At 42.8% G+C, this 14348-nt stretch overlaps 1 protein-coding gene across 1 annotated transcript; it reads left to right on the top strand.

The window, feature by feature from the left end:
- The first annotated feature begins 3396 nt into the window (after positions 1–3396).
- On the top strand, positions 3397–4290 carry LOC135495267 (uncharacterized). The gene has a single exon (XM_064783731.1). It carries the CDS (start codon positions 3397–3399, stop codon positions 4288–4290), a length of 894 nt encoding a protein of 297 aa, XP_064639801.1.
- The last annotated feature ends 10058 nt before the right edge of the window (positions 4291–14348 follow it).

The following is a 14348-nucleotide window of genomic DNA, read 5'->3' as shown; positions in this document are numbered from 1 at the left end:
CGGGTCATCTGACCTAGGGGGTCATGTGTACAAAGTTTTAAGTTCATAGGCCTAGCGGTTAAAAAACGTGCCACTGTTTTTGAACTAGGATACGACGGACGACAACGACGACGACGACGACGACGACGACGGAGGACGGACACTGCGGTATCGTATAGACTCCCCTACGGTGAGCCAAAAAGCAGGATGATGCTATGACTAAGTCTCAAACCAGGTTATCACAGGTGACGGGGCCCTTAACAGCAGTCTGGCGTGCCGTCGAAGAAGCTGCTGAAGGTAAAGGTGAGCTTGAAGTAAATGAACTGCTTAAGAACATTGAGAAGTGTGTGCTGACCCTAGGTCAGGTGTGGGTGTGGCAAACCTATGCTAGACCTATCCTAGGTTTACTACATGGCTAGATTTCTAAATAGAACAGTGCCATACTGGCAAGGAACAAGAAGGAGTTGTTCGGCCATAAGTTTTACAAGGCCCTTCACAAAAAGGCTAAAGGCACGAAGAAAGCAAGAGAAATAAGGTAAGGGCTCACCAGGGCGCCCCCGACACGTGGTCAACACGACGGGGGCTATAAACGGCAAACGCCGGCCAACAACAACAAGACATCGTCAAGAGGCGGCCCCCAAGGTCGAGGAGGCAAGAAATGGACCCCGAGAGGAGGTCGACAAAAAAGGTACGTTAAACTCTGTTTCAGAGCCAACAACGATTGCAAACCCGGAACGGTCACCAAACCCAGCGATAGCCAATCCCGAATGGCCTTTGGAGAGGTTACCACTAGATCAGGTAACATTAGAGCTAATGAAACGGCCAGGGGCCATTGTGCTCACCGTAAGTATTTTTAGTAGACAGTTACAGAAAGTGCTACAGTATGTAGGCCTCTCATAATTTATACATGCATCTGTGACCAGTTCAGAGCCGGCCCTGGCCAAGTGGTGAATCCGAGACTTGTGGTTCCAAGCTTGTAGAGTCTAGGTGAAAATGATAGTGAGGAAACTGTGCCACTCCATGACAATGGTGAATATATTTTTAACTTTGACCTCAGTGACCCTGACAGGTAGGTCAAATAACAAACCAGGGTGATATGTGATGTAGACACATCCACCTTACCATAACAATTTCATCACTCGTTACACTACAGCAATCGGCAAAAAACGATTTCCAAGATGGCCGCCTAATTAAATCTATGGCAACAAATAAATCAAAAAATGAAGAAAATGTAAGATAGAACTCAGAAAAGAAAAAAGGAAAAGATGAAAAATAAAAATATTTTTGGCTGTCCTTGACCGGGGTTTGAACTCACGACCTTTGAATTGCCACAATACGAGGAAAAACCCACAAAACATGCAATTTCGGCCATATTTGAATTCCGATCTGGCTGAAACTTGGCATACAAATAGTGGCTTCTTAGATGCATCATTACACAAAATTAAAACTCTTTACATTGAACAACGACAAAACGTACCAAGAACGGTAAAGTTTTCAACTTTGACCTCTGTGAACTTGAAAGGTGGGTCAAATCAAAAACCCGTAAGATATGTGATGTATCCTTGCTGGGAGTACCTACCATGAAACTTTTATCAAAAACAAATCAGTAATAAGCGAGAAATCACACTTTTTGAGTTTTGAGTTTAGGCCCCCTGGTGGCCAAGTCAATAATCAGACCGAACCAAAATTCAGTGTAAAAGGTCAACTGACCTAGGGGGTCATTTGTTCGAAGTTTCAAGTTCATAACTGTTGCGGTTGAGAAACGTGCCATAGTTACACTAAAAGGTCAAATTTACGCCATTTGACCTCTGCGACCTTAAAAAGTAGGTCAAATCCGAAAAATCGTGCAACATCTGAGGTAACCTTGCTAGGGGTCCCTGCCATAAAAATTTCATCAAAAACAATTTGCTAATAAGCAGGCTATTGCACTTCTTACTTTTTCTGTTTTGGCCCCCTGGTGGCAAAGTCAAGAATCAGATCAGGCTGAAATTCAGCACCAGAGGTTATCTGATATAGGGGGTTATATGTACCAAGTTTCAAGCTCATAGCTTTGGTGGTTGAGAAACGTGCCATAGTTACACTCAAACGGCCAATTCACGCCATTTGACCTCTGCGACCTTGAAAAGTAGATCAAATTAAAAACCCGTAAGATATATGATGCCACTGTTTTTGAACTAGGATACGACGGACGACGACGACGACGACGACGACGACGACGACGACGGACGACGGACACTGCGGTATCGTATAGACTCCCCTTTGGTGAGCCAAAAAGTCTGGGGCTCAGTCCTCCACCGCATAAAGGGCCAGTGGGGGACGAATAAAAAGTTGCATAAAGAATTTGGAAAAGGTCACAAGGGACCCTCAGGTCTTGGAGGCAGTCCAAGGGTATCAAATAGATTGGTTAGACACACCATCCCCAGAAACTGACGTGTTTTAGCCCAAGGTTCTCAGAACAGGAGACCAAACAAATAGACGCCGAAATCAACGAAATGTTGGAAAAGAGGGTGCTATCAGAGGTCACAGACCCAGCAAAGGTAAAATACATCAGCCACTTGTTTCTAAGACCGAAAAAGGACGGCACATTCAGGCCGGTATTCAATCTGAAGGGGTTAAACAACCATTGGAAATGTTGAAGAACTTGGTACAACCAAACGATTGGATGATCAAGATCGATCTAAAAGATGCGTATTTCTGTGTCCCAGTAGCAACGGAAACCCAGCGTTTCCTGTGCATCCAGTGGAAGGCCAAGACTTATGCGTATCGGGTGGTTCCCTTCGGTTTGGGCCCAGCACCGAGGTTGTTTACAAAAATAATGCGGGTCCCAGTCGGGCTTCTGAGGCGCTTGGGATACAGACTCATGATATTCCTGGACGACCTCATCCTGCTACACCAGGTACCCAAGACTCTGAGAGGTCAGACAGTGTCCACCCTGTGGCTTCTCCAAGCATTGGGTTGGAAAATAAATTGGGTGAAGTCAATGCTAGAGCCGTGCCAAATCATGGACTCCTATCTGGGGTTCATTGTAGACACCATAAAGATGCAGTTCAGGATGCCGCAGGACAAGTTCCACCAGATCAGGTCGATGTGTCTAGATATGCTTAAGCAACAGCATGTGGCAGTCAGGGAATTGGCATCGCTGATTGGCAAGTTGTCTGCAGCAGTGAGTGCCATGTTACCGGCACCATTGCATTATCGCAGCCTGCAGATGGCAAAGAGGGCAGGTTTGCGGGAGTCAGGGCAGACATACGGGGGCTGGTAACACTGACACCCGAGTGCAGGGAAGACATCAGTTGGTGGTGCGAGAACTTACAGAATTGCAATGGCAAGGCAATCATATTCCCCAATGCGGGCAAGACCGTGACAATAGATGCGTCGATGAAAGGATGGGGGGCAGTCCTAGAAGGGGCCGACATGATGGCACAAGGATTGTGTACAGCGCAGGAAGCGCAAGCCCACATAAATGCCCTGGAGCTAAAGACAGTGGGGTTAGCCCTAAAAGCGCTGCTCCGGGAAGCACAACACTGCCACATTCACTTCCATATAGACAATACGGCGGCAGTGGCCCAAATAAACAAAATGGGGGACCAGCTCCCAAAAGCTACTAACGGTTGCAAAGGAGGTGTGGGAATACTGCATCCAGCGCAACATTTGACAGCAGAGCACCTGCCAGGGATATTGAACGTAGCAGCAGACAGAGCATCCAGGGTGTACAAGGATGCCAGCGATTGGCAATTGAACCAACGAGTGTTTGCTCAGTTGGAACAGGTCCTGGGGAAACAACAGGTCGATCTGTTTGTCAGCCGACACAACGCTCAGAAAGAAGAGTATGTCAGTTGGAAGCGCGACCCCGGAGCAATCAGCTTCGATGCATTTGCCCTGAACTGGCACAAGGTCAAAGGGTATGCTTTCCCACCTTTCTATCTTGTAGGGCGATTGTTAGCCAAGGTGAGGAAGGACAAGGCCAGGCTGACATTAGTAGCACCGGTTTGGCCAAACCAACAGTGGTATCCAGTACTGCTAGAGCTTCTGGTGGAGGAACCGATCCTGCTACCACCAGACAAGAATCTATTGAGCAACCCCCGAGGGGACACTCACCCCCTCATAGGGGAGGAAACGCTCGAATTGGTGGCATGGAAAGTATCAGGGGACCCAGGAGACCAGATGGGTTTTCTGAGTCAGCTGCCAAGCTCCACAAAGGGGGCTGGCACAATGGGACTGAGGTCGCTTACGACTCAAGCTGGAAAAGGTGGTCTGGCTGGTATCAAAAACAGCAAATTGATCCTTTTCAGGCCTCTGTGGGCCACATAGCTAACTTCCTATCAGCAGAGTTTGAGGAAGGGAAAGCGTACAGTACCATCAATGGGTACAGGTCAGCCATTTCGAGTAGACACCCCAAAATTGACGGAATGGCAGTGAGTAGTCACCCCGACATTGTCAGATTGATGACAGGTGTTTTTAATAAGAGGCTACCCGTACCACGTTATGTAGATACATGGGATGTGGACAAAGTATTGGAAGCAATAGTTGCATTGGGCCCAAATGAGACCATGGAAACTAAGATGGTCGCAGGCAAGCTGGCAATGCTAATGGCTCTAACCAGTGCATGTAGGGGGTCTGAGTTGAGCAAGTTAAAGATTGCCAACAAGACCATGGAACATGGCAATGTGGTGTTTCAGCTAGATGAAGTGACAAAAACTTCAAAGCCGGGCAAAGCGTTGTTGAGGCCTTATGGCCAAGATCCCCATTACGTCGTAGAATGCCTGGAGGAATACCAGTGCCGGACGACACCATGGCGGATAAGCCAACAGCAAATAGATGTCCTTTTCTTGGGACTGATAAAACCACACACACCAGTGACACCTTGCACCATTGCCAGATGGTTGACTGGAATAATGGAGAAGGCAGGGGTTGATGTTTCTAAATACAAAGCGCACTCAACGAGGGCGGCATCAACATCAAAAGCATATAAGCAAGGAATGTCAGTAGGGCAAATCAAGCAAAAGGCAGACTGAGCCAGAGCCACTACTTTTACCATTTAATTTTACCATAAGGAGGTGGTGGAAATTGACTTGACACAAGAAAAAAGTTTCAAGATAAAGTGCTGAGCCATTAATAGGCTTTAAACATTCTGATTATTACATCTATTTACGGTTTATGAAATTAAATTTCAAATTTTATAAGTGTGCGAAGCACACAAAATGAAATTATAATTTAATGAGTAAACCTAAATAGATGTAATAATCCCGCCCACCCAACCCTAAAGATGATGAGTTAGGAATATTTATGCCCTAAATATGGTATATGCATACCGTCATAAATATCTTACATGCCTCTTCACTTCGTCCTCTCTTAACATCTACCTGCAGCGATAAACGAAGTGACCAAGGCCAGCAGCCAGAACATGTTTCAGTTGTTTTTGGATAAGGCCGAGAGCCGGATTTAGTATCATTATCGGGAAAGGAAGGTCACAAGGAGGTTTCGAAAACGAACGAAGTTGCCTGAGAGGATTGAACTGGATAGTTATGTGGACTACGAGTTGTAGTATTGTGTTAAGCGTTGCTAGTTTTTAAGTAACTGTGATCGGACAGATCAAGCAATATTTAGTTTCTTTCACCTAGTTTGGTTTCAAGACATTGAAGGACCAGGTCACTGTGAGTCGCGGGACGGTTCATGTTACAATGTGTTAATTGTGTATTCAAGACAGCTCAAGCAGAGCAGTCTGTTTAAGAAACAGTACATTTAGTTCAGTAGGACAGCTCGAGTAGAGCAAGGCCGAGTTTCATTCCATGACTGAGGAAGTTCATCAGGAATAGGCCCTGTTTAGTTATAATTATCATGGCTTGTCTGAGGGGAGGATGAAGGGAGGATAGATGAGCCATACAAGTTTAGTGAGTAAATCGTTTTTTCTCGGGTCAACAGCAGATAAACATAAATGTATGTTGTATCAGACTGTTGTTGATGGGAAATTTGTCGAAAACAGCGGAACTCTAGATGGCGTATGGGTCATGGGAAAAAGTGGAATCGTTTTTTGGAACGATTGTTTTTTCCGCTGACTCTTGAATTCTGGAGCTGAATTCTGATTATTACATCTATTCAGGTTTACTCATTAAATTATAATTTCATTTCGTGTGCTTCGCACACTTATAAAATTTGAAATTCTAACAGGTAAGTACGCTACTAGTGGATAATATTTTCAATTAGAGAAAATTATATTCAGTGCTTCAAACAGTGCTGAAATTGCATCTCAGAGTATCTAGATTTCCAAATTTTCTGGGGGGCCCTCGGACCCTCCCCCATCGGCACGCACCGTTGTTGTGCCTCGGGGGCTACGCCTCCTCTAGCACGAGTCCCAAACATGCCAATGGCCACCTACTTTTCAAAACTGGCCACCTACTCAAACCCTTACTGGCAACCCTGAAGATCACTATTTTTATTGCTTGGATCACATTCTGCATATAATAATCTGTATAATATGTGAGTTTCATAGCGGAATTTTATCGAGAAAGGAAGTTACGAAGCCCGGAAGGAGGGTTGTCATAGGTGCCAGTTCGAATTGAAGTGAAAAAAAGGCCGAAATTTCTTCGATGTTTCATATAAAATATCAGGTCAAAAACCGCCCTGTACACCATCCAGATGTTATCAGAATGCATTCTAAGATACCCAAGGAGAAGTTAATCCTATCAAATGATTTATACACCCCCCCTTTAGGTAGGGGTGCGTAAGCTATACATGCGTGAAGAATTTAGTGCATTTCCATTAGAAATTCTCTGTATAGCTTGAAACAAAAATATTTGGTCAAAAATGGCGCTGATAAATATGCGGGGTAGTTTCATGTGTCTGTGCGTCGCTCCAGTCACGCCCCATTGGCTGATTTTCAAGAATTATTTTCAATTTTAGGGGGGTTCGGGGGCCTTTCCCCCCCGACACATGCCTAAAAAAATCAGGAAACATTTATTTGTATTCTAATTAGAAAAACTGCAGCCTAAATCACGCATTACTCACAAGAATGCCGACGTTTTGTTTCAATTTTGCCGAGGTCACGTGACATTGACTTTTTTTCTTTTGCCAATATATACACCACTGCAGAATCATTTCCACATCGGCCGTGGCCTAATAATCCCAAAAATTTTAGGGGGGTTCGGGGGGATTTCTCCCCCCGACACATACTTCAGGGCAGATCAAAGAATTTCATTTGCATGTCCGCCTTAACAGCTTAAATCCTGTACAAAAGTGCTGTTTATTTGCGGAATTCAATCAAAACTCGCGCAGATTCGTGAAACAAGTCTCAGTTGGCAAATTGGCCGAACTCTAAATATACACCATCTAGATTCTGCACCCTAGCGGACAGAGAACAAACTACTTTCGGCCGTCTGCTTCAGTGGCGTCCGCACACGAATGAAGACACGATTTCGATTCTTCCTTTCAAATTTTCCAAATTTCTTGCAATATTTAGTAATTTTAACAGCAGTAAACCAATTCAATTGAACATTATTACCATTCAGAACATACGTATGCCGCGTTCACACTAGCGTTTTAATTCGCATTTAAACCGAATTTATTGCTTAATCCGGATTAAGCGTTCAGACTAGAGGCCCCTTAATGCGGATTATATGCGAATTAACAAATACGGTTTTAAATGCGTATTAATTAATTCGCACTTACTTAATCCGCATCAACATTTGCGGTATGAACGCCGTAGTGCGCATTAACGTGATTTACCGGGTAGTACAGCGTACGGGCATGCGCATTGCTGACTAGATCACTTCCTTCCGTTTTTTCCACTGGAGATCAGCACGAGGTTTCATCAGTCAATTCCAAAATTTCTGCCCCGATTTACATGATGAGTGATAACAGGTGATCATGGACGCAAAAACCATAGCGAACCCTTCATTTTCACGATTATTTGCGTTTACCTCATTCAGCAGAGACAAGACCACAATTGATTTTTTAAGCCTTTTAGCAGTTAAATTGTCAATGTTTGACCGCGACGCATCAAAGAACGCGTGGTGTTGTGAATCTGAAATTTAGATTATGTTATTCCGGACAGTCGGGCAAGTAAATGGTGAAAAATAAAATGGTGATTGACCACGGAAATTTTTTTTTAATCGACAAATTAGACAGACTTTGATATTTCCACTCTTTTCAGCCAACTGGCAGAAAAAACTCAAAACACGCCCCCTATTACCAAATTAGCAAAATTCGAAATTAATTTTTTCATCAAATAATTTCTTTATATCTGTAGACTTGCCACAACAAATATTTTTTCAATACCTCTCCAAATATGTACTTGAGAGTAAAAAACATGCACTCGTCTAATAGATAGGCCTGGACCCTCCAACCTATGAATATTCATTAGTGGTCTTGTCTCAATGAAGGTACATTTCAGGGGTTAACATTTTGCGATTTTTTTCAAACTAATGTACATGACATCCCACAACTCTCCAACAAAGGAAAGTCATATCTGGACATTTTTGGAGAAATGAGAGACATTTCAAAGAGTGGTACAACTGTGCCAAAGCGACGAAAGAGGACAAAATCGACAAAAAGTCATGATTTTGCACCCAACAGCACCAAATTCAAAGACCTGCCCTGGCCAGAATAAGCAAGCTATGGAGCTGAAACTTTAGGATGTGATTTAGGAATATCTTTGCTGCTTAGGGAACAACTTTCAGAATCAAGGCCTAAGTAGTTTCAAAGAAATTACAAAATGAATGGCAACACAACAAGACTTGTAAAAATGAAACCGAACTTAGACCGGGGTTAGGTTGACTCTTATTTGGGTCAAATTAAGTTTTTTTCTCATTATTTTAGCTTGTTTTGACCTTAAATCATCAGCAATACAATATTCTAAATGAATTAGAGTGATTTGAGCACATTCAAATTTTTCACTATATTGACCCAAAATGTAGTGTAAATAGAGACAAGACCACAATTGATTTTTTAAGCCTTTTAGCAGTTAAATTGTCAATGTTTGACCGCGACGCATCAAAGAACGCGTGGTGTTGTGAATCTGAAATTTAGATTATGTTATTCCGGACAGTCGGGCAAGTAAATGGTGAAAAATAAAATGGTGATTGACCACGGAAATTTTTTTTTAATCGACAAATTAGACAGACTTTGATATTTCCACTCTTTTCAGCCAACTGGCAGAAAAAACTCAAAACACGCCCCCTATTACCAAATTAGCAAAATTCGAAATTAATTTTTTCATCAAATAATTTCTTTATATCTGTAGACTTGCCACAACAAATATTTTTTCAATACCTCTCCAAATATGTACTTGAGAGTAAAAAACATGCACTCGTCTAATAGATAGGCCTGGACCCTCCAACCTATGAATATTCATTAGTGGTCTTGTCTCAGCAGATTATCATTTATGGGCGCAGCCATCTTGGAATGAATGACCTTGACCGCTAACAAGAGCAGTTTGATTCGTCTTTTGTAGATGGCGCTGTGGTAAATACGGACTAGTGAGATTCGTGTCTGAACACGGCTAGTTCGGAATGAGGGCTTAATCCGCATTCCGAAGTGCGGACTACGGAATACGGTTTAAATCCGCATCTAGTGTGAACGCAGCATTAGAGACTTTTTTTCATAACACGACCTTTCACAATACTTTTTTTTGGCATTTTGTGGCACTGGCACTTGACTTGGCAGTCACAACCAAGTCCAAAGACACAATTTTCATTCTCTCTCAAATTTCTTGCAATATTTAGCATTTAAACAGCGGTGAACTAATTTATTTGATCATTATAACCATTCAGAACATACTGATTTGAAAAATATTTTGCATTTTGTGGCACAGACAGTCACAATCACCAAGACCAATCGATTTCTCAGTCACAAACCAACAAGGCAACATACATTCAATCACTCTGCCCATCAATTAAGCCATCCAACTTCATAATAGTGAGGTTGAGATCCATTACTTATAGCAAGAACCGATACTTATACTTATATATTTTGCCAAATACGTCATCAAATATGGGAGGAGTTTTCCCCTCTGATACGTTCTAACGAAAGTTGAATTTTCGCTCCATTAAAATGCCCTGCCGTTGCTCATATGGCTATTATGTAACAAATCCGACAACCCAGCTGCAAGTGATAAGGATGGATCATTATCTGACATAGAATTAGAAAAATGAGAAAGCGATTTATACGCATCTAAAAGCCTATTTTGTTGGACATCTTTTGTGCTCTATAAGTCGCCTTCAGAAACGTGGCCCCTAGTTAAATACAAAACGAATGACATAGCCTATTTATAGTAGTTCATGGCCATCGTCATTGATCCGCGCCGAGTCTATTACGTAATCATCTTTCCATACGCGAGAACATATGAAAACAACGCATCCGAATTTCAAGGTAAGTGGAGCTTTACTGCTATCAAAAACTTGATTTTTCTGTAGTTAATGCACTCTGATTTTGAAACATTTTTACTAGATCGTGAGGGTATCTATATCACACTACTTGACGGTTCTGTCCTTCCACCGACAACACGATTTCTAGTTGAAAAGTGAGTTAGAATCACAGTGTACACTAAAAATTCAGCTTTTTGCTATAAGGCCAGGCGCATGCATAGGACTTATACCATAGTGTGTGTGATCGACGGTGTTGCGTGTCTCGAGGCTTTGGATTGCTGCGGGTTCGGACATGGGCCGGTTGAAGGGGGAGGGCGATCTTTGCTTTTTACCAGGAATTCACTAGGCGGGCAAGCCCCCCCCTCAATCTTTTAAGATCTTGAATCCACCACTTGGACAGACCATTAAATTTGTCCGCAATGAGTCTATGACTATGACGTGAAATTTCACTTTTTTTTCTTCATTTTTCAGCATGGACAATACAAACCAGGTAGCACAACAGGCCACCAGAAAAAAAAGGGTCAACTTCTCAGATGAAGACGATACCCTCCTGCTTAGAGAAGTAAATGCTCAAAATCCGTACAAACAAGGAAACAGTTGGGCCCAGATCGCAGATGCTTTGAATAAGGCTGATTCTTTCAAGTTGGAAGTTGATTCAAGACGCGTGCGGGAGAGGACCAGGTTGCTGCTGGATAAATTTGAAGAGAATGAAAAAAGACATGAAGGCGTGAGTATGAAAGTTTATGATTCTATGAATCACGTTCGACTGCGTGTCCAAACTGCAGTTTTATATACATACATTATGTATTTACTATTTAGGACCCTCAGAATACACATGCCTGTGGCTTCATTTATAACTTGTTTTCAGGTCCGGCGTAGAACACGAGTTTACCGAGAACGAACAGTTACTTAGCGACATCTTGGACATGAAGTTGGACGAAGATATAAAGCAGACAAAGAAGAAAACAGACGATGAGACCCGAGGAAAAGAAATCAGGAAAAAAGCTTTGGAGACGCTTACAGAACGAAAAGGTAACAGAAAATTAGTGATTATTTTTCAATGATACATTTTTTTGGAATGTTTTTGGAAGTGCAAAAGGTCCTAATGAAAAAATGGCCAGTTTTTTGCGCACCCTATCGTCCTCTTAAAAACCTGAAGGTGTTGGCATCTGGGAAGTGGTGATCTCTCCTCCTTTACAATGTACATTTTTGTACCTGGTTCATTGAAATATAAACGTAGCTTTTTTTTTGCAGATGGAGGCGACGATGAAACTAAACCTGCGCCGAAACGCCAGAAGACCATCTCAGGCCAGGTACTCGAGTTCATGGCAGAGAAAGCAAGTCGTGAGCATGAATTAAAGTAAGAAGAGCTTAAATTGAAGAAGCAGCAACTTAAGCTTGAAGAGGAAAGGTTCAAATTGGATTGGGAAGATCGACAGAAACGTATGGAAAGGGAGGACCAGGAGAAGCAACTTTGGTTCAAAATGATGAAGAAGTTTGTACTTTTCGTGTGTTAAAATCTGTGGTTTTATTTCCCGTTTAGTCACAAATAGCCATCTCTGGTGATTGACGGACAAAACTAACAATCGTGTAAGAAATTATTTATTTATTCTGTTATTTTTGTTCCTCACAAAAACACCTTATCTTGCAAACGTATTTTACGTAAGATTGTTTTTTACTTGTTCTTACAAATCCGGACATATTTTTAGTTTTAAAGCGAAATCGTTTTGTACCGGTTACGTATTTTATCTGTTTTTGTTGACCAAATAAAGCATTTTGTTACATAAGTTTGTCCTTCACAAGTTTTGTTGTGTTTGTGTCTGAAAAAGGATGTCCACCACACGTATTTATCACTATTGCCTAATGGCGTCCAGGATAGTCTTCTAATGCGGGAGGATCGAGGCCAAAGTATATTCCTGTTTGGCTTCCATACAGGCATGTGTGACAGTTGGTTAAAATTACAGCAACCATATAATACTTTGCTACAGGCTGGAGGTACAGCTTTTGGTTCTTGTCAAAGTCCATGAAAGCAAAGTTAGAAATTACTTTCCCGAATGTCCATTCAACACTGGCGCGGACCTTGGACATTCTCCAATTGAAGGTGGATTCAGCCTCCTGAAGTTGGGCCCCAGCAAATGGCCTCATCAAGAAGGGACGGTTGGGATACGCTGGATCCTTGTATATCTTGTACCCTGGATGGCGTCTATCCAACTCCTGTAGCTGTTCTAGGAGGCAACTCATACGCAACATTGCTGCATCATGGCGGCGTCCCTTGACTGGGCCATAGAGATTGGCAATCATTCCGTTTGGGGTACTCACCGTCCTCCTTTGATTCCTAGTGGGTCGCGCTATTGGTCGGGCAGTCCCATCCACGAAGCCCCAACACTGTTGAAGCGGTGCATCCCTCGCTTGGACAGCATCACTGAATTGACGTAGGTGGTCCTCCGACAACCAGGATTGGTCGAGGTCACGTAACAGGTGGCTGTGCTCATCGTACAGGATGTCCAATGTTTCATTCACAATGTACGAAACCTCACTTGTAGTCCTCCAGTGGTCGATCGCTATATCAACTAGACGATTCGGATAGGACAGCCTCCGCAGAAGCAGTTGTAGTCCTTCCATACCATCGGCTACAGTGCCGTTGCGGCACTTGATGGTCGCTGGCATTCTCAGACTGGTGGCCAGCCGTTCCATGTTGTCCCTTTCGAAACGGAACAGACTTATACTGTTTGTTCGTTAGCTCACTCAAAGTCACACCAGTTCTCGTTGGTTTCTCTGCCTTAGCCAAATACATTAGAGCAAAATCCTCCTCTTCGGACATAGCCAAACTCATCACATCAAGTGGAACAGCCATTTTGCCAAATAATATTGCTCGTTTGTAAAGCGAGCTCCGATTGGCCATGGAGCACTTGGCACCTCCAATTCGCATTCATGTTACAATATCTATACGTATACGTCGTCACTTAAGTTGATGTTTGCTCAACTCATTTTTCTATACGTTGTGACGTATACGGATGTGTATCAGTATAAGTATAAGTTTTGCTATAAGTTTGTGGATCTCAACCTCTCTAATGGCAAACGATCACACTTATGCAGCTCCAGTTAAAAATGGTATTGATAATGTTTTTGTTAGGTCGAAACATGCCAAAAGTTCAGATGAACATAATTATGCAAAGACAATCTGTAGGCCTACAGCCAAGTCCATGGACAGTAACACATGTTCTACAGCATTAGTGAAGAACAGTCATGGCTCTGCTGGTAGTGGTAGAAAAGCAGCACCATTGCATCAAAATGCACTCATGAATAAAATCCAGAGAGACCCCAAGTCTAAACTCGCTGAAACAGCAGTCTCAGATTCCAACCAGGGCTAAGTGTGTTGTTTATCATCGGTTTTTGAAACTGTCGCATCCAAGCAGGAATGTCCCCAATCCAGTGCACGGATGGCTCAGGATGACCATAATTATGCACAGACTACATCTAGGCCTAAAGCAAAGTCAATGGGCATGGACAGTCACTTGTGAGGAGCAGGCTGCTGCCAGTATCTTTAAATGTGATTTCCACATTTGGGTCCAAGGACGAAAAAATAACGAGACAACTTTCGAGCTTGATATCATCGAGACTGACAATCCCGAGATGACCATAACCTTGCTGCTGCGCAATAATCATTATCTCTTTCTGCGATATGCCGGTCCTTTGCAACCAGCAAATCAAACTATTCCTGAGGTCCCTCCGACACCAATCATTACCACCACTTTGAAAAGGAAAGCCACAAGTCTTTTCACTGCCAGTGCCAATGACAGCGAGACACAAACCATAATTTTCAAAAGATCTAAAGACCATCCCATTGCCATGCAGCAAATGTCAGGAAAATATGGTATATCCTTCCCCACCTTCATTGACAATGAAACCACATGCCAAAGAAGAAACAAGATGAGGCAAATGGAAAGAAGAATCAAGGCACAGAGAGAAAAACTGAGGGAGCAGAACAAAAACTTTTCAGAGGCAGCA

This window comes from Lineus longissimus, chromosome 11, assembly GCF_910592395.1.
Source record: "Lineus longissimus chromosome 11, tnLinLong1.2, whole genome shotgun sequence".
NCBI classification, from domain to species: Eukaryota; Metazoa; Nemertea; class Pilidiophora; order Heteronemertea; family Lineidae; genus Lineus; species Lineus longissimus.
Note: the sequence above shows the minus strand (reverse complement) of the source record. Positions and strands in the feature narration are given on the sequence as shown.